Source organism: Cherax quadricarinatus, chromosome 74, assembly GCF_038502225.1.
Source record: "Cherax quadricarinatus isolate ZL_2023a chromosome 74, ASM3850222v1, whole genome shotgun sequence".
NCBI lineage: Eukaryota > Metazoa > Arthropoda > Malacostraca > Decapoda > Parastacidae > Cherax > Cherax quadricarinatus.
Window position 1 is genome coordinate 2,942,038 of NC_091365.1, and position 22,502 is coordinate 2,964,539.

The 22,502-nt window shown below is 42.5% G+C and overlaps 1 protein-coding gene across 5 annotated transcripts in view; it reads left to right on the forward strand.

The window, feature by feature from the left end:
* The window catches only part of how (protein held out wings), a 192,903-nt gene that overhangs the window by 60,606 nt on the left and 109,795 nt on the right, over positions 1-22,502 (forward strand). The window contains exon 2 of one of the 5 annotated variants that reach the window (XM_070100672.1): positions 6,733-6,854. The exons of the other annotated variants lie outside the window; for them this stretch is intronic. Coding sequence (XP_069956773.1) covers positions 6,740-6,854 — 115 coding nt within the window. The 5' untranslated portion in view covers positions 6,733-6,739. The remainder of the gene's footprint in view (positions 1-6,732; positions 6,855-22,502) is intronic. 5 annotated transcript variants of the gene reach the window in all.

Below are 22,502 nucleotides of genomic sequence, written 5' to 3' on the forward strand. Positions count from 1 at the left end.
AGTGGTAAGTTAGTCTTTGTCAGTGTGATTGTAGGTGTGGCAACCTCGGGTAGGTAGTTACGTCAACACGCTGCTGCCTGCCTGCTGCTGCTCCTCCATTTTGTCTCCACCACAAACGTATTGTATTTGTAATTTCACGCCGTCGCCACCAACGTTTAATTCTTGAAGTTCTTCTTCAGCGATGCTACCAAAATTGACACGCTGTATGACCCTTAGTTTTGCTCATAATAATACCAAAATCTACAATGACGACCATCTATACCATCATCTACCACTACAGTCACATCTACAGCTGCCACCATCTACCACCACCAAAATTGTGGATGCTGAGTACGAGTGCAGCAAGATGGAGAGCATTGTTTACCTTAGACGTGCACCCTCCCCTGACTCTATAAACACAGCCTCCTCCATCCTCACCGCCCCTACCATCACTTCTATACTACTACTGACGTACCTACCTTTGCTTCACCAACCTCTCTAAACTACTACCAGCTCTCCTAAACTACCAGCACCCACTTCCCCCACCTTCACCATCACTCCCCTCAAGGGAGGTTCCTTGACGCTGGTGAGCGGCTCTTGATCTAGGGAATTAGATCTGTGCTCCGGTTCCCTGAATCGAGTCTGAATACGTTTCATTCCTCCCCCCACAGGTACTGTATCATCCAGCGGGTTTAGCGCTCTCCATGATTATAATAATTCACCATCACTGCCGACGCCACACAACTTCTCTCTTGCACCGCCCCAACCTCCTCCTCCTCCTCCACCTTTTGCTTTAGGTGCTTCGGCTTCCAGAGTTCATTAGCACCGGAAAATACTTTTTTTTTAATTCTACGACACTATTATCCATATTTCGGGGAAGAGGCATTGACTAGCTAGCTATATTCGCCGAGGGCAGTTCTCAACACTGACCACCACCCTTACCTATGGGACAGAGGGCAGGTGTACCCAGCGTCCAAGAACCCTGGCAGGTGTGGTGAACTGCCCGAGGACATGGTGAGGCGTCTTTCCTATAACACCGCGTCTCCTACTCCCACACACCAGCTCACCCACCTGTAGAGAACCTTCATGGTTCTTACGAGCTCATTCAAACACTTGAATTATTGAAAGCGCTTGAAATTCTTTAAGCTGTACTACATACATCATAGAAGAGAAGATGCACTATAATCTACATCTGGAAAATTACGAAGGGATTAGTTCTAAATCTACACACAAAAATCACTACAAGAGGCTTGATATCTCCATTACCGTTAAAGCAGAGGCGCGATGATTACACAGAGAACTTGAATAAAGGGAATTACCAGCAGTCCCCTGGCTGTTAAGAGGGAATTTGATAGGTTCCTCAAGCCAGTACCCGATCAGCCGGGCTGTGATGTATGTGTTGGACTGCGGGCGGCAGGTACCAACAACCTGGTCGACCAGGAACGGGCCACGGGAATGGTGACCCCCAGAAGTGACCACATGTAACGTGCACTCACCCACCCACACTCTCCCACTACACAACTCGCCCACCTGCACTCTCCCACCACACGACTCGCCCACCTGCACTCTCCTACCACACAGCTCTCCCACCTGCACTTGTCGCCCACCTGCACTCTACCACACAGCTCTCCCACCTGCACTTGTCTACTCTGCCGACATGTTTACGTCAAGCATACCCAAATGTGTTTGTTTTTCTCTTTAGGACCAGACGTGGTGGAAATGAAAATGGCCGAGGAATCTGTTAGCTGTTAGGATGTTGACCTTGATCATCATCAATATTTTCAGAGGGAAGCTCTTAACCCGTGGGCGGAACACAACACTGGAAAGCGAGAGGTAATCATGCTTGATCCAAGGAAAGGGAGGGTATGTATAACTTGTCGGAGCAAGAGCTCCTAACCAACATTAAGACACTCCTCCCTTAGAATTATCCTTGAGATTTAATGAAATTCGTCACTACACGATATTCCTGAGTTTTCACTTAACAACCCACTGCTGGCTGCTTGTCATGTACGTGTTGCATGTTTATGATATTATTTGTTTGTAACTCCGATGGTCATCACCCCCGCGACTCGTCTCAGACTAGACCTTGTAAACTGTAAAGGAAGCTTTTCAGGAACAAAAATAGATTTTTTTAACGCATCTGCCGTCTCCCACCAAGGTAGGGTGACGTATAAAAGAAGAAACACTTTAATCGGCATTCATTCAATCACTGTCTTGCCGACATCACAGCACAAATATATTTTCAAATTGCATCATTACCACTCCAGAGTACAGGCACTGCACTTCCACTTCCAAGACTCGTGTCTGGCTAATCTGTTTCCCTACATCCCCTCATAAATGTCATTACTAAGTGGTAAGGAGGCTCTTCGTTTTGATAACTTAAGTGGGTTTCAGATGTGTTAATCTTTAGTGCCCACTTAAGTGGGAACTGATAATGGAGCGCCTAATTAGACTACTAGTTACTCTGCCGAGGTTAATGGGTGTCGCACCCATTCCTGCTCACGGTGACATTTACATGTTCAAGGAAGAGTTGCAGGAACAAGAACTATTAGGAACAATATACAGGGAATTAGAGCTAAAGTCTGATTGCTCAGTGTATTATCTTGTATGGTCATGAAACGAAGAAAAGATCAACAATCCTTCCAAAGTGCAAAAAGTTTACCAGGCTTCTATTTCACACTTGTAGAGCTCTAGGACATTACCTCCCAGGATAGTTGCTAACTACCAGCCTACCTCCCGGTGCATGAGTTTCACATGTATGTCTGCTGTCTACCAACTTACTACCTAGTGTGCTTCACACTTTATGGCAAGAGGATGAGTGTTGTCTATCAACCAGTAGGTTTTGTGTATACTGCCAAGGTTTGGTCATAATCTGGGGGTTGTGGAGGGGGTGGAGGTGAGGCAGGTTGTGGGTGCTGGGTGTCTGCTGTACTATTGGGTACTGTGATCACGTACGGTGTTCCTGCGTCTCCAGCATGCTAGTGAGGACTATGCAGTCTTCTCCTGCTGAAGACACCACTACCACAGCTCCAGGCATGCCACAGTACTTGACAGAATGGCCACAGCGGGAGTTTACGTGGAAAATCCAGGGCAAAAGCCACATCTGGTATTGGGTCTTTGCTTTATTAGGAGATAAAACTTACGTTGATAACAAAGAAGTGAATGGAATACTGGTCACGATAATACTCGGTTGTGAGCCACTAATCTGCCTAAGGCTGCTTTCGCACCAAACGAGAACGAGTCGAATCACATCGAGTTTTGACTCAATATGGCTCGACCATGCTAGGAAACATTATATTAACTACAGGGAAACAAAATCACACTAAAGGAGTCGAGGCAAGGCCTGTCGCCGCGTCTCATTACCATGGTATGAACTGTTTCTACGTATACCTGGAGTATGCCTAGAAAAGGTTCGGGGGTCAACATCCCCGCGGCCCGGTCCATGGCCAGTCAAGACTAAGATGTGACTCGACTCGGCTCGTTTTTCGTGAAAACAGCCTGAAGATTGACAATCCAATTTTTTTATGAGAGACTCAGAACTCAGCCGCCGTCTCCCATAATTTCTTGCATAACCCTAACCCCCACTCGCCTTCTAAGAATTCATTGACTGTATACCCATTCACTGTCCCAGGCCATCATCCTCGTTGTTTAAAACACTGATATAGTCCCACTCCGCAAAGGTGGCAATAAAGCAAATACAAAAGATATAAACCAATGGGAATAATGTTCCGTATTATCAAAATAGTTGAATGAATTTTAAGAAACAAGATGGCTAACCAAATTTATTTACAAATTGCACAACTCAGGGTAACATGGGTTTACAGCGGGACGCTCCTGCCTCTCGCATGTGCTGCACCATTACGACATAGTCTTGAATGCACTGGAAGACAAACAGAATGCAGATGTAGCATACCTAAACTTGACAAAAACCTTGGACAAGTGTAACCATGGTGTAATAGCACACAAATGTGTGTAAAGAAATAACTGGAAAAAATGGGTTGATGGATTTTCAACTTGCTAGTAAATAGTCCAATGAGTAATAGTGAACAAAATAAAATCAGAGGCTGTCACAGTGAAGAGTTGTGTTCCCCAAGGCACAGTACTCGCCATTATTCTCACATCTGACAGACGTAAATCTCAAAACTTTTATAAATAAAGTTTTCCAGTGGGCCGCAGAAAATGTGATGTTGAATTAAGACAAATTTCAGTTTCTCCGTTATGGAAAAGTAATTAAAAAACTGGAATAGAGTATGTATAAAACAAACTCAAACCACTCGATAGAGAGGAAGATTAATGCGAGGGACCTAAGAGTGATGGAGTGATAATGTTAGAACTCTTATATTCAAGAATCCCGACTTGATATACAAGGAAAAGGATAATCTGGATAACTATAACCTTCAAAGATGTGGTGGTGAGTCCTTGACCTGTAGTAGTTCCCAGTACAAGGTACAGTACGTTGTAAAATATATTTTAAGCCATGGTAGTAGGGGCGCCTCATCTTCCCCTCATCGCAGGAAAGGGGTAATAGGTAGCGTCGTGTCTTAACAGGAAAGTGGTGTGTATTAGTAATAGTGGGAAGCATTGTATACTAGTGATGGCTTCGAGAAAGGCTGCGAGGATAGTGAAGGTCGCATAGCATGGCAACCCATTCTCCACACTCACCATTACCGACGTCAATTAACGCATCCTGCATTTTTTCAGATAATTTTTGTTTAAGTTTAGTTCGGTTAGGGCAGGTTACATAAACCTATAAGAATATATTTTACAATAAATAGGCAAAATATATATGAAAAAAAGAAAATGCAAGACGGTGGCTCAGCAACACCAGGAAAGTGCGCGCTCCCTGAGTGATGAAGATTTGGAATGCAATGTTTCCTGGTTTTCTCTGGCCACCTTGTTGCCTGCCCCTTGTATCGCGGCCGTTCATTTATCTTGCTTCTTAGTGGTTTTGATTTTGAAAACCCAATTTAAAGCTCCATGGAAATTACAGTTGAAGAGGTGGGAAATACCTTGATGCTAGTGAAGGGCTCTTGTTCCGAGGCTTGGAAACCTCTCTCCTTCCTTGGATCAAAGCTAACTGACCCTCCCCTCTGCACCAAACCCCATGCGCTGTATGACCCCCAAGGAGTTTGGCGCTTTCTCCGTGAATTTAATTATAGTTTTTCCTGTCACAAACTCATACGGAATGGGTTACATACATAAGGAAATGAAGTATGCGTGTGCTGGTAGTGGAACAGGAAGGGAAAAAAAAGAGGTTGGGGTTATCCTAGGTAATCTACACATATGCTGCTATGTATGATAATCTGTAACAGTATTTTTGTGTACCTGTACCTGCATAAAAACTTACTTAAAAGATAGCAGGTGAGGGGTGGAAGATGCTTGCTGACTGAAAGACTGTGTGGGTGCTGGGGGTGCTGGGGGTGGGTTAGCGACGAGGTGCTGACGGAGAGGTTGTGGAGGGGATAGTGTGTGGGGAAGATGAAGAGGATGGATAGAGGGTGTATGTGTGGGGGTGATGGAGAGGGAGGATTTAGTAGTGGTGATGATGGTGGGGGAGTTTACCTAAGTTTGGCACAGGACGTGGGTGGTGGCAGGTGGCTGGATGCTGCCACAAATTATGTGAAAATCTGGTGCAACTCACATCTCTGGCTGCCTCTCCTGCCGCCTTCCCTCCCTCCCACCCTGGCTTTAATGGCTTCCATATGATGCTTGAAGCTACAGATGGTAGAGAGAGCGTGGCAAGAACTCCCACCTGCACCACTGCACACCTGTATTAAGAAAGCTTTAATAGAACACGTAATAAGCATTATCAGCCAAGTTTAGTCAGTTATTATATTATGATTAATTGGAAAACCCTTAGCCCGTAGGGATCTTACAGCGCCTGGGGAATGAGAGGCAGTCAGGTTTGATTCGAGGAATGGGAGAATAATTGGATATGGTAAGAACATTAATGCATTTTGAAAGACATAATGAAGGCAGGTGTCAAAAGGGATTGCCGGAGAATATGTAGAGTAGTGCGTGCCATCAACCAGTTTTAATATTTCTAGTAGGAAGCGTCCGGGAAGTGTACAGGAGATACTTAGAATGGGCGATGAAAGGTTACCATCCCACGTGTTTAGATAGACAATGAGAATTTGCCGTCTGTACGTGTTAAAACAGTGAGAATTGAATAGGCTAATTGATTAGGGAAGCCTGATCTTTTTAGACTGTCAGAATAGATAAAAAAAATAGGTCTTAGGTACTAGAAACTAGTTAAACTCATTAAGATACAAAAGTTTGTTCACTCTAGATACCTGTGACATACTTAGTCACTGATTTCGAGGGTAGTTCTAAACTCGCGGCCCGACCTGAGGCATGGCGTCTATGTTGATTGACTGTTGCTCTTAATGGCCCGCTTGCCCACATAGGCACTACATCCTGGCGTGTTTGGCACTTGGAGGAGGCAGTGGTCCAGTTTTCGTTTGAAAACCTCTTCTTTTATTGCAACAATATTTGTATTTTCTGATAACAAGTTTGAGTAGAGCCACGAATGTTGACACTTGTCGGTTTATGTCTACTCAGTAAAACTATAAACTGTAATTCAAACACTAAAGGAAAAAACCTTTATTTTACTACGTTTCACCCACTTTGGGGCTTTATTAAGCTCAAAAATATTCAAACACCGCCTTATAACTCATACAAATCTCCGAGGTCACTCCAGTGATTACTGTACCGTGTTTCTTAGTGTGTTAACGACATGTTTCCTCATTGCAGGTATGTTATGGTAGCAGGTGCCTGTGAGGGTGTTGCTGTGAAGGTTGTGTGTGTGTGTTTGTGTTGCCCCAAGCCACCTACACACGCATCTCTTTACCTAAATCATGTTACTCCACCACCAGGTAGGACATCAACCACTTGTATTACGTCTTCGTCCTATCTCTCGCCTTCCCATATACACATAATAATAGGCAAAATATAACAAAAGGAAATCGGTGACGATAGTAAATGTTTAAAGGAATGTTTTTAATTTTGGAGGAAAACTTTATTAACAGAAGACGATTCACTTGAGCACGAAACTTTATCAAACCTCATAGACATGACTTAGTAAAAGCGGTATATAATGGAGATGAACGGAAAGGATGAGGTGATCCTTTAAATCAGGTCACAGAAGATGAGCGAACTTCCCACCTGCTCCTGCATCATGATGAGAGGGAGGCTGAGGTAGTAATTGAGCTCCACTACTTGTTGGACCTGTCCTTTTCCTTGACTGCCTTCCATTCCCCAGGCACTGTATAACCCCCACGATTTTAGCGCTTTCCGATAAATGTAATAGTATAAATTTTTAATTTAAATTGATATAGACAAAGAGTTGGTTGTATCTTTAATGCTACTAACAAATGGTAAAATAAGCATTATCAAGGGTATTTGCAAAAGGCAGGTTTGTGTATCGGTATGTATGCCCTAAGCCCTAAAATGTAGACTACCTTCCTACCTGGAGTGTTCTGAGGGTCAGCGCCCCCACAGCCAGGTCTTAGAACGGGCCGCGGGGGCGATGACTCTGAACACTCCAGGTAGGCAGATAATCTATATTTTAAGACTTAAGTATCCTTGATTGATGGTGTACAGGTGACATGGAATCTTTAAGGCCTTCGTAGAATTGGTAAGGCTTTTTTAAACCTAGTAAAGCAACCGAGCATTACCGTCAGTGGGAGCAGCGGCAGTCGCCCTTATTGAAGTGTCTTGCTTCACGTGTTGCTCATTGTTGTTAAGGTCACTTCACAAGACAGTAATATAGTACACTGGAAGCTGTGAACCTTTGCTTCCTGGTATTATACAGAATACCACCATGGACATTTAGTTGTGGTGATATTTTAGTTGTTTTAGTTGTCAGAAGTGGGAAAGTTTCAAATAACCGCTCAGATCTCTGCTGGCTTACCCATCCACTCCATGAAAAACTATTCGTGACCTCGAGGTAGAACAGTTTACTGCTGACCATTGTCATCCAGCACAGCATTATCGAGGTAGAGGAGTTCGCTGCTAGGGTGGGGAGGGAGACCAGTCGGAAGTGCGAGTAAGATAGTGTATGTAGGTGAGACGGCAGGCGGTGAAGACTTTGCAAACAGGAAGGTGAAGTTTCGTCACACGGGGTTGGTGGGGGACGGTCCTGTTGGCTCTTGTGCAATGATTTACAAAGTGGCAGGTGCGGACAACGGCAGGGAGGGGGTAGCAACACTGGAAATTAGTACTGTTTTGTGGACTCGTGTGACAGGTTGTGGTGGCTTAGTTTGCAGGACTCCCCCTCCTCCCACCTCTAGGCACGCAAGTCAACTGCTCACTTGATCCTTTTACACAAGGTTGCAAAATGGTCATTACTTAAGTTGTTAAAGTATGTATAGAGTGGCCACTGGTGTGGCCTATTGTGCAGATATATAGCGGTGTCCATTGTGGGATTGACAGGGAAACCATTTATGAGCAAATTTTTAAATTTTGAAGCATATTTTAATTTTCCAAAATGCAGTTCGTATGTCACTCAGTCAGTCCTGCTGATTACAAAGTTGTTCAGACTACTACTACTTTCAGTTATCATTCTCCCGTCGTTTACTACAATTTTATACCCACATTTTTTCGTCATATCCACTCCTCAGCCTTTTCTCACCCTTATTCCTTGTTCCGCTCGTTCTCTGCTCTCCCCTTCCTGTGGGATGCCGTCTTCCCCTCTTCCGGGTACCGTCTTCCTGTCCCCTGGGTGCCCTAGTGCCAGCTTCCTGTTCTTCGGGGTGCCGACTTTCTGTCCTCCAGGTGCCGTCTTCCTGTCCTAGGGGTTTCGTCTTCCTGTTCTCTGGGCACCGACTTTCCTTTCTTAAAATATATACCTTTGAGCTTCGAGAGTTTTTCTACTCCGAGCCCGGTCTTGGGCCAGGTTAGTCTGGGTTTATTTTGCACCGTAGATAATAGACCCGGTAAAAAGGGGCCGGGAGCGTACCGGCGAATCCAGGAGGAGTAGTAGTAGCGTTTGGGTATCCAGCATTTCCTCATTTTGGGAATAAATGAACTCCCTAGTGGACGAAATGTCTTTACAGTAAAAGTCCATCACCCGCATTGTGTCTTATTTACCGGTGCATATACTATCTTCATACTACATAAATTTTTATTAGTAGTATTTCTTGTACATTTACAGATACTATTTTTTTTATTTTAAGCTAGGTTACATCAATCTAAAAGAAACGTATTACAACAGATAAAAAATGTGGGGTAGCACCAAGAAACGTTCAGAAGTGAAAGAGTATCACTGGTGGTACGAGAATGAGTTGCAGCACATGATACCATGACTATGCTGCTACAGCTGACGTCTGGGTATCATCATGAAGTCGATCCTCCTGATCAACGTCATTATATCACTGTCTGAAAACGTCAAATGTGTGACCGTGATACTGAAATGAAAACGTGATTATTTGACTGTCGGATTTACTTTGCGTGTTGTTGCAATGCGTGTGCAGAAACGCACGTCTTATTTGAGGCTGTACAGCTGGATATTGTGCTAGGCTAGTTGTGGTCGCGAAAAATAGAATCTAGGCTTCTAGCCCAGCTTCTCTGTTATTTATGGACTGTCACACTATTTCTGGCTTCATGGACAGTTATCATATCTGCTCTTAAAACTATAAAGATTGTTTCCATCATTTCAACTAGATCGCTCCACTTTCTAACTATATTCAGAGTAAAAAAAAAAGTATTTTCTGACACCCTCGTGACTTTTGCTACGATGTTGGTGGTTATCGTTGTAAGAATGGGGATGGTCGTCGTCTTGGTAGTGGTTATTGTTATGTTATGGTGGGCGTTTTAGTTGGGGTAATAGTTGTATTAATTCTGGTCGTAATTGTAGTGTTAGTATTAATTCTGGTCATGGTAATATTTTTATTGTGTTATCAATTCTGGTCGTGATTGTAGTCGTAGTGGTTAGAACGGTCACACTTCCGGCCCCTGGCAAGGCATCATGGTCTAAACAGATGTGACTAGCTAATGATTGCCAGAATGTCAAACGCTGGAGACGGTGGGTGGATGGGTGGTGGTTTATTAATGGTACGAGGTGGGGAGGATTAGTGGGGGTGGGCGTGGCATAGGGCCCGCTACTGCGGTTATTGGTTCGAAGTGTTGGAGGGAATGATATAAGAAGTTTGTGGGTAGGGGTATGTGAGGTATCAGATCTGGCAATGCTCCTGACTCCCTCCCTAACTTTTATCTCCGCCCCATTACTCCTACCCTCCCTCTTCCACATCTGAACTAGTGCTCACGAAATTAACTCCCGGAACATAAGCCCCACACCCCGTCCGTACCTATTTTCCCTTCCTGCAAGATCAGTTGTTACTGAACCGTAACTTCAAAAGTGTATGTAACTAATTGTACAGACCAGTCAGTGGTCGGACCGAAACGTCGTCATAAGCTTTCTCCTATGTGCGGGTTATTTGTGCATTATTCCAGTAACGATATTCAGCCTTTTTTTGTCCTTTATTGTACAGACCACAGGGTTCCTCCTCTACCTACCTGGAGTCAAAAGATTTTAGATTTTTGTAACTTGGGCAGAAACCAGCAAATGGTAAATCAGTAACGTATTGATAATGAACTTTTATTTATTCAAAATTTAAAAATATCTTCCTGGATAAGCACTAAACCCTTAGGGATCATACAGCACCTGCGGAATGAGATTCAACCAGATTTGATCCCATATTGGTATATATTTTTTCATTCGTGGACAATATACACTGAGGGGCTCTCGGCTATTTTGTATGACTCATTATTACCACCAGTCATTCGAAATACCCAGAGCTCAGCACGTGGAAGTGGCTGCTTTTCGAGTTACAGGTTTTTACTTAACGTTTAGCTCTCGTAGCTTCATGTATGGTATTCGACAGTTCTGTAGCCATATGAAAAGCTCACTCTGTTAGTGTCCCTTTGATTCTCCGATGCTAGAATTACTAACCCAGCTCCTTAGCACACCTCACCACACTAAGTCACCAGGGATCTCCAAGCAGGAAATTCTTTTACCCGGAAAGGATGGTGATTGCTGCATTTACTACATTATCGCCTGTTTTTATGAAGAGCCTCCGACTCCATCAAGTAGTAATTATAGCACTTCTCTCATCTAGGTCACTCGTTAATGTACTCAAAATTCGTAATAAAAGAATATAACAGTTGTAATATAGTGACGAGAATCGATTCTACGGTGTAATGTTTTATACTGAATACTTGACTTATGTGAGCGCATGAGATAGTCATTGTTTATATATTTTATATTTTTACGATAAAGATGAACATTGCTCCCGCTGTCCAGCATCCAACCAGCCCTGTTAAAGCAACTTTTCACAACAAACCCACACGGAGAGGAACCTGCGGACGACGTTTCGGTCAGTCATCGACTATTATAATATCACAAGGCATGAATTGGTAATGGCTCAGGACGGATCAACAGATTGTCTAAACTTTCCTCTCAAAGTGTGGGTTGTGTGTATATCCTTATCGCCCTACTAGTCTCTCAGCTGTGGCTGACAGATTTCATTTCATTGTTTATGGAAACTTATCGTGTATGATGGAATATAACGGAATATAACTTTTGTTCCCCGTGTAATTCTCATAGAATAGGTAACCGCACAGTGTCGATATATGTACCTTACAGTATTCAATAAACAACACACATGAATTGATCATGGTATCTCTCGGGAAAAGGGGGTGACTGAAATTCCCCCCCCCCCCTAAGGTTTAATTTAGACAAGACTGTTTCCATTAGAGCCTCTTTGTGTTGAGCTTGTCCTGCACTCTTGCGCTCACGTCCAACCTCTGGTCTCTCCATACCTTATCTCCCTCTCTCCATTCCTCTCCTATCCTTTTTACCTCCTCCCCCTACCTTCTTTCTCTTCCTCTTGCCCTTCGTTGATTTCAGGTCTTCTCTCCCATCCTGTCTCTTCCACCCACCTCTCTCCTTCTCTACAAGTGCCGGCACGTTAACTGGCAAAAAAAAAAAAAAAAAAAAACTCTGGTTGAAGCCAAAATTCTGTTTCGTGACAAAAAGTTAGGGTATAGAGAAGTGAGGGCTGGCTCACCACACGACCTGCTCACTCCCTCACTTTGGAGGTGGGGTGTGGTGGGGACCGTCTTAATTCAAACAGATGCATGTAAAATATGTACTGTTTGTAGCTTTATAGCTGGCTCTCGCGTATGTTCTGAACCACGAGGCCGGGCGTGTTTTTCATAGTGTCAGAATAACAATGGAAAGAAGGAAGACTGGCTTATCATGGATGGAATCTAAAAGGTTTACTGCCGATTATGATTAAGGTTATAGGTATTAGGTAGGGGAAGTTGGGGATGAGTAAGTGTGGGGAAGAAGTGGATTTGGAGATGGTGGAGTTTGTGTTGTGTTGGTGAGGAGGGGTGTTGAAGTATTGGTGAAAGGAGGCAAATGTAGACGTTAGAGTTGGGGGCCAGGTGGGGGTGTTAGTGGGGGTGGGCACATCTGTAAGTGGTGGAGTTTGAGGATGGGCTGTATTGCAGTATTTCCTGGTCTGGTATATTTTGATGCTGTTGCTACTGCTGCTACATCTGCGTCTGCTGCTGCTGCCGTGTCTCCTACTGTGTCTGCCTGATCCGGCACTTCTGTCTTTGTTCCGGCAATATTTCTTATTTTTTCTGGTAAAAGGCTGAAGAGTCTTGGACGACAGATGTTGATACAGCGTTCTCTAATTGTAGTTATGGAACATCAGATTTTTCACTAGGTTTGTTTTACACTTCCTTCAGTACTTCTCTTAATACTGGGTGCAATTTACATTTCTGATATTGTTATTTGCTGAGTATGTACTATGAAGTTTTATCTAGTGTGCTCCGGGGGGGGGGGAGTTCAACCTCCCACTGGGCCAAGGCCCAGACCAGGCCTCCAGGTGGATGGTTGACTCAATCAAATTGTGGATGTTATTCCCACACAGTCCAGCGTATGCACCACAGTCCATATGCACCACTTGAGGAACTTATCGATAACAGTTCCTTGTTGAAGACAGCCAAAGGTCTTCTTGCTTAAGGTGCTTCAGTGATGGGGAGAGGTCTGATCGTAATTTCTTTATGAAGGAAAGTTGTTTAAAAGTTTGTCTCTTTATACTTAATTATTCACCTCTCAGTCGACTCATGAGACCCCTACTTTTCATTATTGGTATTTGGCACTGTCTGCCAAGCCTCTTGCTTTAATAGGGAGTGATTTCTGTGTGCAGATTTGGGACCACTCCCTCTACGAATTTTCCATGTATAGATTATGATGCATCTTTCTCGCCTCGTTCCAACAAGTACAGATTGAGGGACTTTCAAGCGTTTTCAATAATTTGTGGTTGACCTAGTTTGTGAACAGTGAAGGTTCTATGTACGGTACATTTCCTAGATGTTCCGTTTCATCTTTCTTATCATTGGCTTGGCATCTCCCGTTTTGAAGGTTTGATTAATCAGCCTATCATTGTACTTGTGGTTGTGATCACACTGCTGTATCCTTGGAAGTGAGATCTTCAGACATTAGCTCTCCTAAGTCCATCACTTTGGTCTTTCGCTCAGTTCAGTAGTTTGAGTTTGTTTATAAAATCTCTCATGTTTTCCTCCCACTGACTGAAGTGAAGCACTTCTAGTGATTAATGTATTGTGATCTTACGCGGACAATAAAAGATCTGTATGTGTAATATTCTGTTATTTCTCCCGCTTTAAGAGAGTTATGATCGCAGAACTGTATTCTACATTAGAGTTCTTGCTCCCACTAGTATTGACGGTTCCAAATAATAGTGTTGTACATTATTATTATTCTTAGGGCACATTGTATACATATTGTCGCCGGTCGTCCATTAAAAGGTATGACTACACTTTTTTTCTATTATTGAAGCTGTGTAACTTTTACTGTTAAACATGATTCCCTTAGGCGGGCAGAAAGGCAACATCAACAGTAACAACGGCAACAGTAGCAGCAAGTGCGGCGACAATGACAGTATCAACGACTACACTAGCGGTAGCAGCAATAATAATAATCTGTTCCTTGCGACCTTTGACTTCGTTTTACGCATTTTACTTTAATTTCTTCACCTGTTTAATACAGTTTATTACTATAATAAATTGTCGGCTGGACAGATGTGGCCCAGTTCTGCACAAGGAAGCTGTTGGTACCTTGTTGTGTTGTGTTGGGCAAGGAACGAGTTTGTATTACTGTGATGTACTACTGTTTAAGATGAGAGTAGGGAAGGCTGTTCAGTGACTAGGCGAGTGTGTGTGTGGCACACCGCAGTAGCTGTGTGTTGGCACCAGATCTGTGCCCTGACTCAACTCCACCCTCTACCTCCTCTCCATCCACTTCCCCCCTCCCGCCCCCACCATTCTCCGTCCTAACACCCCCGCCTTCCCCACCGTAAATACAGGTGGTGATGGGCATGGTAGTGATGTTTTTATTTATGGAATTGGTGATCCTTGACGCTGCCACTTTGGCACACATGACTGACAAGAAAGGTGGTGACGAAATTTTGGTTTATCTGTCTTTGAGGAGCGCGGAAGTGCGTCGTGGGACACTCGTGAATCTGGAATGACTTGAGACATGATGTAGAGTATATAAGAAAACTAACGTCAGAAGCTCGCTGCAGTGTGCTATTAGCCGTCACGTAGCTAGAAAGTCGTGGCCATCCTCCAACTTTCCTTCTTTTCTCCGTCCTCCCTTCATCTCATCCCCCTTCCTTCTTTCCTTCCTTCCTTTCATCCTTCCCTTCCATCCAGAAAGGAAATATTTCATGGAAAATGAAGCTAAATATTTACTAACTGTAAGAGATTTATAAGCTTTGCTTTCCATCTTTGGTGTTCGTGAGACTCCTGTCAAGGTCCAAAACATTCAACAAGCTTCCGTTTCACACTCGTGTGACAACAATGTAGTATTTTACTGTTTGTCCATGTACAGTGTTTAAAGGGGGGGAGCTAATAGTTCTTGTAAGTCGTCTAAAGTGGGTTATAAGTTTGAGGATGGTTTTCGTTTCCTTTAAGATGGCGAACTAAGTTAAATTAGACACACGTGCAACTCTTGGGTATCTTTATTGAGGAAACGTTTCGCCACACAATAAAGATACCCAAGAGTTGCACATGTGTCTAATTTAACAACGTGTCGGTTCTTTGAACCATTCATCTACAATCCTGTCAGACACTGCAACTTCTTGGGATCTTAATACTTGGGAATTCTTCGCTTGCCTAACCCTTGGGCACGAGCTACTTCCACATTGGACAAATGTGACACCACCTACAACTGCTGCACCTCTCCTGCCATACGGTTTATAAGCTGCTTCTCCGCTCATATGCCGTATTCTATTCAAGATTGATGGACTGAACACATCGACTCAAGGTTGAGGGACTGATTACCTCATTCTTCTCCTGTTCTTCAAGTTTATCCTTTGTATGGACTGATGAAGCCACTGTGTGGCGAAACGTTTCCTCAATAAAGATACCCAAGAGTTGCACATGTGTCTAATTTAACAACGTGTCGGTTCTTTGAACCATTCATCTACAAACATGGCGAACTAATATTTTGGGTTAATTTTCAGTCTACATGTGAGGGTGGCTAAAGACCGACGCTGCAGACCACCACAACAGTTGTTCTCCACGCGGTGACGTAGACATGGGACTTCATAATAACATTGCCACCTTGTTCAAAAGGCATGGCACGAGTTTTACGAAACTGCTTAAAAAAATTTTTTTTGACAACTTGGGTTTCAGTAATCAAACTTCATTCGGACACTTGTTGAGCTACCTAAATTCCCGGATATGTAAATTATGGTACAGGAGTTGTGTAGATGTGTGACAGCAGCGCCAAGGTGTTGTCCGCTCAGGCCACTAGAAGGAAACAGTGAAAGTTGTACTCCGTAGAATTGTCACCTGTGTGGGCAGACACTGCTCCTGACCCAATTGCTTTATCTACAGTGTCCCACATTTAGTGGGTCGAGGGCTTTTTTGGGGGGAAAGCTTTGTCATACCTATTCCTAAAGCTGTGTATGTAGTTTTCTTGCATCCTCTAGCAACGAGATGACGAAGCCAGTAACAGTAGTGCATTGTTATGCACTACTGTTACTTTTAAGAGGTATGACTAAAGTGTAAACGTGGAAGATTCATATAAATAAAGGGAATATAAATAAGATGCTGAATATAACTAACAGATTATTCGTAACAACAGATTAAAGTTTTGATAAATTTAGATTTGGAAAAGATGTAATCTCTGGTTGTGAGTAGAACCTGCCTAGCATGGACCAGTAGGATTATTACATTGCTCAGTCATGTTCTGATTACCCTATCAGGACCTGAGGGCAATAATAGTCTGGTTCATTATTCAATGAACAGGGAATCTGGTTTCAGACTCAACTGAAAGTACAGGGGTAATATGGTTACATGATGTTCAGCAAACCATACCAAGGACTGGGATTGAACTTGTGGCGATTGAGTCGTAAAACTCCAGGCCGGCGCGTAATCTGGCCTGGAAATTAAATTGAAGTTACGGAAGCATAAGTATTTTCCCTATGAAAGTGACGTTTCATATGCAGGTAATATTTTTACTATATTAGATTAAGTTATGTTCACGCTCCAGCTCAGTAAAGTTGCTTTAAATATACTAATACTAGTATTTGAAGCCGCACCAAAGTCAGGAAACTAAACCATACCACGGGCGGGGATTGAACTCACTCGCCACGAGTTCAATCCCCGCCCGTTTTATGGTTTGCAATAGTGTCATTACCATTACCATATCTCCAAGCTAAGTTACATAACGCGAATATGGTAGATTGAAAGGAAAGAAGAGACTGAGTTGTGCTGGGAGGCAGACTGGGTGGGAGTTACTCTGGAGGAATGATTGTCTCGTGTGGTCTTTGTACCGTGCCAGCCTCATAGGAAGATATACTGTCATAATATCCCTCTTGACTATCCCATATCCTATGGCAAGACTACCCTTTCTTTGTTATATATAATTTCCTGGAATGTGTCACTGTTATTATTTATAGTCTGTCTTTTGGCTGACAGTATGTGGCAAGATTACCGAGTGGAGAAAGAATGCGTCAGAATTTGTGGGCGTAAGTGTGATGCTTACCATTACGTCATGCTCCACCACTGACGTTGGCCCCTTCCCGTCTTCTGTCATCCACTTTCTGGGATAAAAAAAAAAAAAACTTGATATACGGGAATGAATTTCTATATTAACCCGAGTTAAGATTAATAGCAGATCAGGAATAGAAATTTTGTGTACTGGTTGTTTGCTGTTGGCTTGTTAGGCATCGTAACCTGTCTGAACAGTCACTGCCTTAAATGATCTGGTCGTGTTGCAGAGATATTTCTAATACTTCTTGTTGTAGAAGGGCGATGTCTTGGATTCTTGTTAACGTTCTTGTCTAATTGTACGTTAAGTCACACATGCTTTCATTTGGTGCTATACGTCCCGTGGTGTACACTGCAGCGAGTTATTTTGTTACCTGGCAATAAAGTTATTGTCATGAAGATATTGTTTGTGTGTGTATATATATATATATATATATATATATATATATATATATATATATATATATATATATGTATATATATGTATATATATTATTACCATTATGTTGGAGTAAGGCGTGTTTGGTGAGTAAGATGCTTTAATGATTATATACTTGAATATTTTTTGTTCTAACTGGAAAATATCTTTTTTTTGGAAGAAGTGAGCCCAGAAGTATGCGGTAAAGCATAGTATAGTTAGCAGTGAATCTTGTTTCATCATTCATTTTGTTTCCTTTCACAAGCTTTTGGCTTCTTACGCGCCTCTGAACGTTATGTCGCCCGTTATTGTTTTTAGATTTTTATAAGCGTTTCCTCCGTTCTTCGAAAAGGCGAGTCTGCTATGGCACACGTGTCATATGCATAGAGGTGATGTAATGGTGTGCTGTCAGTAGAGGCGGCGAAATATGCACTAGTCACCCCGAGGATATGACCCCACGCAACCTCTTGGAATTATTACTCGTCTACACGAAAGCAACCAGCTAACTCAGGTTTTCCAGTAAATCGCTTTTACTTTGTTTTGATTTGGCATTTGAGCTCGGTACTCCAGTGTGGATTACCGAACCCAAGGACTGGGATGGAAGCGATCCTTGTCCGACAGTCTCAATTTTGAGGAGCTTTGAAGTAGGCCTATTGGCCCATGTTAGGCAAATCCAACTCGCCCAACACTCGTATACCTTACAACCTATGTTTAAAGTTTCCAAAGTTCTTGCCCCCATGACTCTACCTGGAAATTTGTTCCACTCATCTACACCTCTATTTGAATCTATTGCTGAGAGTCCTGTCTTGTTTAGATACTTTTAGTATGTTATTCCTACTTTTCATTTCGTCTTTCCCTATTGTAAATTTAGTGCCTTCAACCTATCTTCGTAGGAAAGGTTTCCGGTGCAAGAGATCTTGATTGTCCTCTTAATATTTTTCAGCGCATTTTTTTATTCAGTAATATACAGCCAGAACTGAACAACATAATCTAAATGAGGCCTGACTAAAGATAAGTTGAGATAGAACCTTAAGATTTATTTATGTTAATCGATATGAATCAAGAATCCCATTAACGTAATTATGGACACACATGCGCTGTTGTCTTAGCTTTACATTTATGGTAATCAGAACTCTTAAATTGCCGAATTACAATGATGCCCGTGGTGGTGGAAGGTATAGTGTGTGTGATAGTGGAGTGCAAGCCGTGGAGCAGCGTAGTGAGGAGTGGTTAGTGTCTTCAATAACAGTGGTATGTGGCAGGCATCGCACCGCAGCACCAGCTATGTCGTCACCCCCTCCTCCGCTTTTCCAGTCTTCACCTTTTATAAATGAGGTGAGTGCGTCACGTGGGTGAACTTGGGAAATCTGTTTATTGGATCATGTACTTGCGCGTTACGCCAGTGACAATGCTCTTTTGAACTGGGTGAGGTGGCGTGCGTCTCGAGCTGTGCAAGCATAAGATCAAGCCTCTACCACCCTTTATGCTGAAATACCCATATGAAAATTAAAACAAATGTTGAAAAACAATAAATACGGATAATCGAGATATATCAAAGATTAAAAATACAGTGGACCCCCGCATAACGATTACCTCCAAATGCGACCAATTATGTAAGTGTATTTATGTAAGTGCGTTTGTACGTGTATGTTTGGGGGTCTGAAAGGAATAATCTACTTCACAATATTCCTTATGGGAATAAATTCGGTCAGTACTGGCACCTGAACATACTTATGGAGTGAAAAATATCGTTAACCGGGGGTCCACTGTATACAGAACATTTAACTTTTAATGCCATAAAACATGATACCGGGCTAACCACAAGGTTCTGCGAATGTCCTTTTGGAACCGAGGCATAACAGTATACAAGGAAAATACTGGATACGCCTCTGATAAACTAAATATTTACACTAGTGAGAGATAAGAGTTTGTACAGGATAATCCTAAAAGAAATGAGGGATGGCAAAGTATAATTAAGAGAATGCTGTCAACTTGAGAGTTTCTTGACAAAACGTTTTGTCAGTAAATGTATACTCTTAAATGCAGAGGAATCAGACGAAAAGCAGGATGTTTTGATAAGTCAGGTTTTAATAATCTGAACTGCTGGATGCATGTAGCTGTAGTCAGGCCGACAGTTGAAAAATTTAGCCGGTTGCAGATAGAACCCTGTTTCAGGCGGCGAAATCGCAGACCCGGATTAAGTTCAGAGAACCTTCACCGCTTATTAAATTTAGTAGAGCGCCTAATTATTGGGAATGCCTGAAGTGTCTTGAACTGTACTCCATGGAACGTAGGCGAGAAATATATATAATTTACACGAGCCTGGCTCTGGGAGTAGAAAAACTCTGGGAACAAAGGTATTTACACGTGGACAGATTTGGAGGAACTGGCCTAAAATCTGCCTTAAGAGAGTATGAAGCTCGGTAGGTGGTGCAGAAGATCTTTCCTCGGATCTAAAATCCTTCAGTGAGCAGATGAAAGCATAATATTTTATACTTTTTTTTTATATCATATGGGAAGCCCAAGACTTGCCTCGTTCTCCAAGCGCTACTCCAAAATAAGCAAGATAAGATTGTTTTACGAAATCCGTGATGTTTTTCTTTGTTTTTGCAAAAAGTATTTGCCACAAATGTGGCAAAATGCATTGGGATTGTTTTAATCATGCTCTTCTTGAACTCGTGTTTATCTGGAAAAAATAACGCGTGGTGTTTGTTGATAAAACTCTTTTAATTAAATATTAAATAATTTAAAAATAAAATACTAATATTCTAAATTCCTTCAAATATCTTTGGCACTTTTTTTGTTTTTGTTTTGACCTGCGATGTATAGACTGGTGAGTACTTTGTAAATGTTTACAATTAAGAAATTGCGTAGTGCTGCCTCAGGTAACTGAGAGGAACGATACTAACAAGTGCTGCGGAAAATACATGTATTGCAAAATCAGATCTTTGTGTTACGTTTGCTGTATAGCCCTTGTGGCTTAGCGCTTCTTTTTGATTGTAATAATAATTTGTATTACGTTTCACCTACAAGATGCTTTGTCAAACAATGGATAAAGCCGCCTTGAAGGCGGAACGTATTTGATAAAAGGTAGACCTCTTACCAGCCCCCAAAAGTACCGATATATATAATGTTTATAGTACACAAATAACCCGCACATAGAGGAGCTTACGATGACGTTTCGGTCCGACTTGGACCATTTAAGTTTATAGTACACATTCACATCCTTTCTAGTGTTGGGAGAGATGTTAACCACGTAACGATATTACTCTGGAATTCATCGCATAACTTATAAATACAAGTTGGCGCGGAGTCACGACCAACATGGCTGACTAATGTAAATCAACGACTTGAGACACGTAACCAATAAACCACAGTGGGCATTAATGTACACTTCTCATGGCCATGGCCGGGTTCCGAGAGTAGTGAAACTCTCGAAACTCTTCAAAGGTATATATCTCTAATACTAAGTATTACTTAGCTGTATGTAAATTTGTGTAGTACAAGAATATTTATTAAACAAATGTTTAGCTCACCACTTCATTGATTGATAAAGTTTATGCTAGTAAATAGTACTACGCTTGTCTTGTTCACATACATGTCGGCAAATAATACTCTCTCTTATCATTGCATTTAGAATACACGACTTCAAGTGTGGTTCTCCGTTTAAATGTTATAGGTGTAAGTGTGTCAAAGCTGGGAGGATGGAGGTGGGATGATGTGTTCAACCTGGCTCGCCTAGCTGATGCAGTGTTTGTTTTGGCCTCTTGTGAAGACTATTAGCCCCTTTCTGGCATATCAATTAAAAAAACCTAGCTATCTACGTATCTTGGCTGGGTGAGTGTAATGCGGGGCTGGCTGGTCAGTATGCACTCGGGGGAATGACTGTTTTGGTCGCCATTATTCCACGAGCAGCAACAGTGACATTTGCTGCTGTTTCTGCTCATCCTTTCTGTTCTTTAATTTCGTGTTGCATCCCTCCAGGTACCGACTTTGGTTGTGGCGGCTGGTGCTTACTAATAACACAACTTAGGATAATTTTGCCACAGTTTTCATGTATAGCCACAGCCTGTAATTAGATATAATTTTGTGAGTGTAATGACAACTGTATTTTGAAACGCCCAAGGATGGAGTTAATGTCACCAAATGACATTGACTTTTTGGGCTGTAATTTACTGTATATAATAGTGAAGTATGTACACCAACAGAATGATTGGTGCTGCCCAATATTCTCGCTTTCGTGGCAAAATTTAAATCCACAACTGCAAAATTCGGGATGAACATCACAAAACCGAAACACTTCACTGATGCTAAGCCACGCCAAATAAATTTAAGGTGACCCAAAGTGAGTTATAGTGTGAGTTACATTATCAGTTTGGTTGCTTGCTTGCCCAGGGTGTGTGGCCGACCAGCTCCCAATGGTGCGCGCCTGTGGTCACAATGGCCCACCACCATCCGGTATATAACTCAAATTTTGTCACAACACAGACAGGTATGCGTAATGCAGTATAGGAAAGCCTCGCGTAGTTTTCACTGGTACAAGGCAGTTTGCTGCTTCCATGGGCAGTGCATTAGTGTATTGATGGGGTTGTCCTTTGTAGCCTGCTCAATCGGAAAGTATTTTCGGAATAGGAACCCATAAAGAAACACGGAAAAGTACTACCGAGTGTAAGCAGCAGTACGTAATATTTATCTCCGATCTCACATGTTTAGGAGACAGGAATTTTGCCGTTAGACGTAAGGCGGGGTTGCGGCAGCAGCATTCACTTGTCTTTACTATTCTGGGCAGAGTCACAGTGCAGTGCGATACCATCACCTCAACTCTTACGTTATTAATTAGGTAATTAAAGTGACCAACGACTACATATGTGCAGCATTCGGTTGTTTAGAGAGAGAGGAGAGGGGGGAGGGGAGCTAGAGGAGCAGGCAGGAATAAGAGGGAAAGTACTACAGTGGATCAGGGGATACCTGACAGGAAGGAAACAACGGTACGAGACGAGGTGTCAGAATA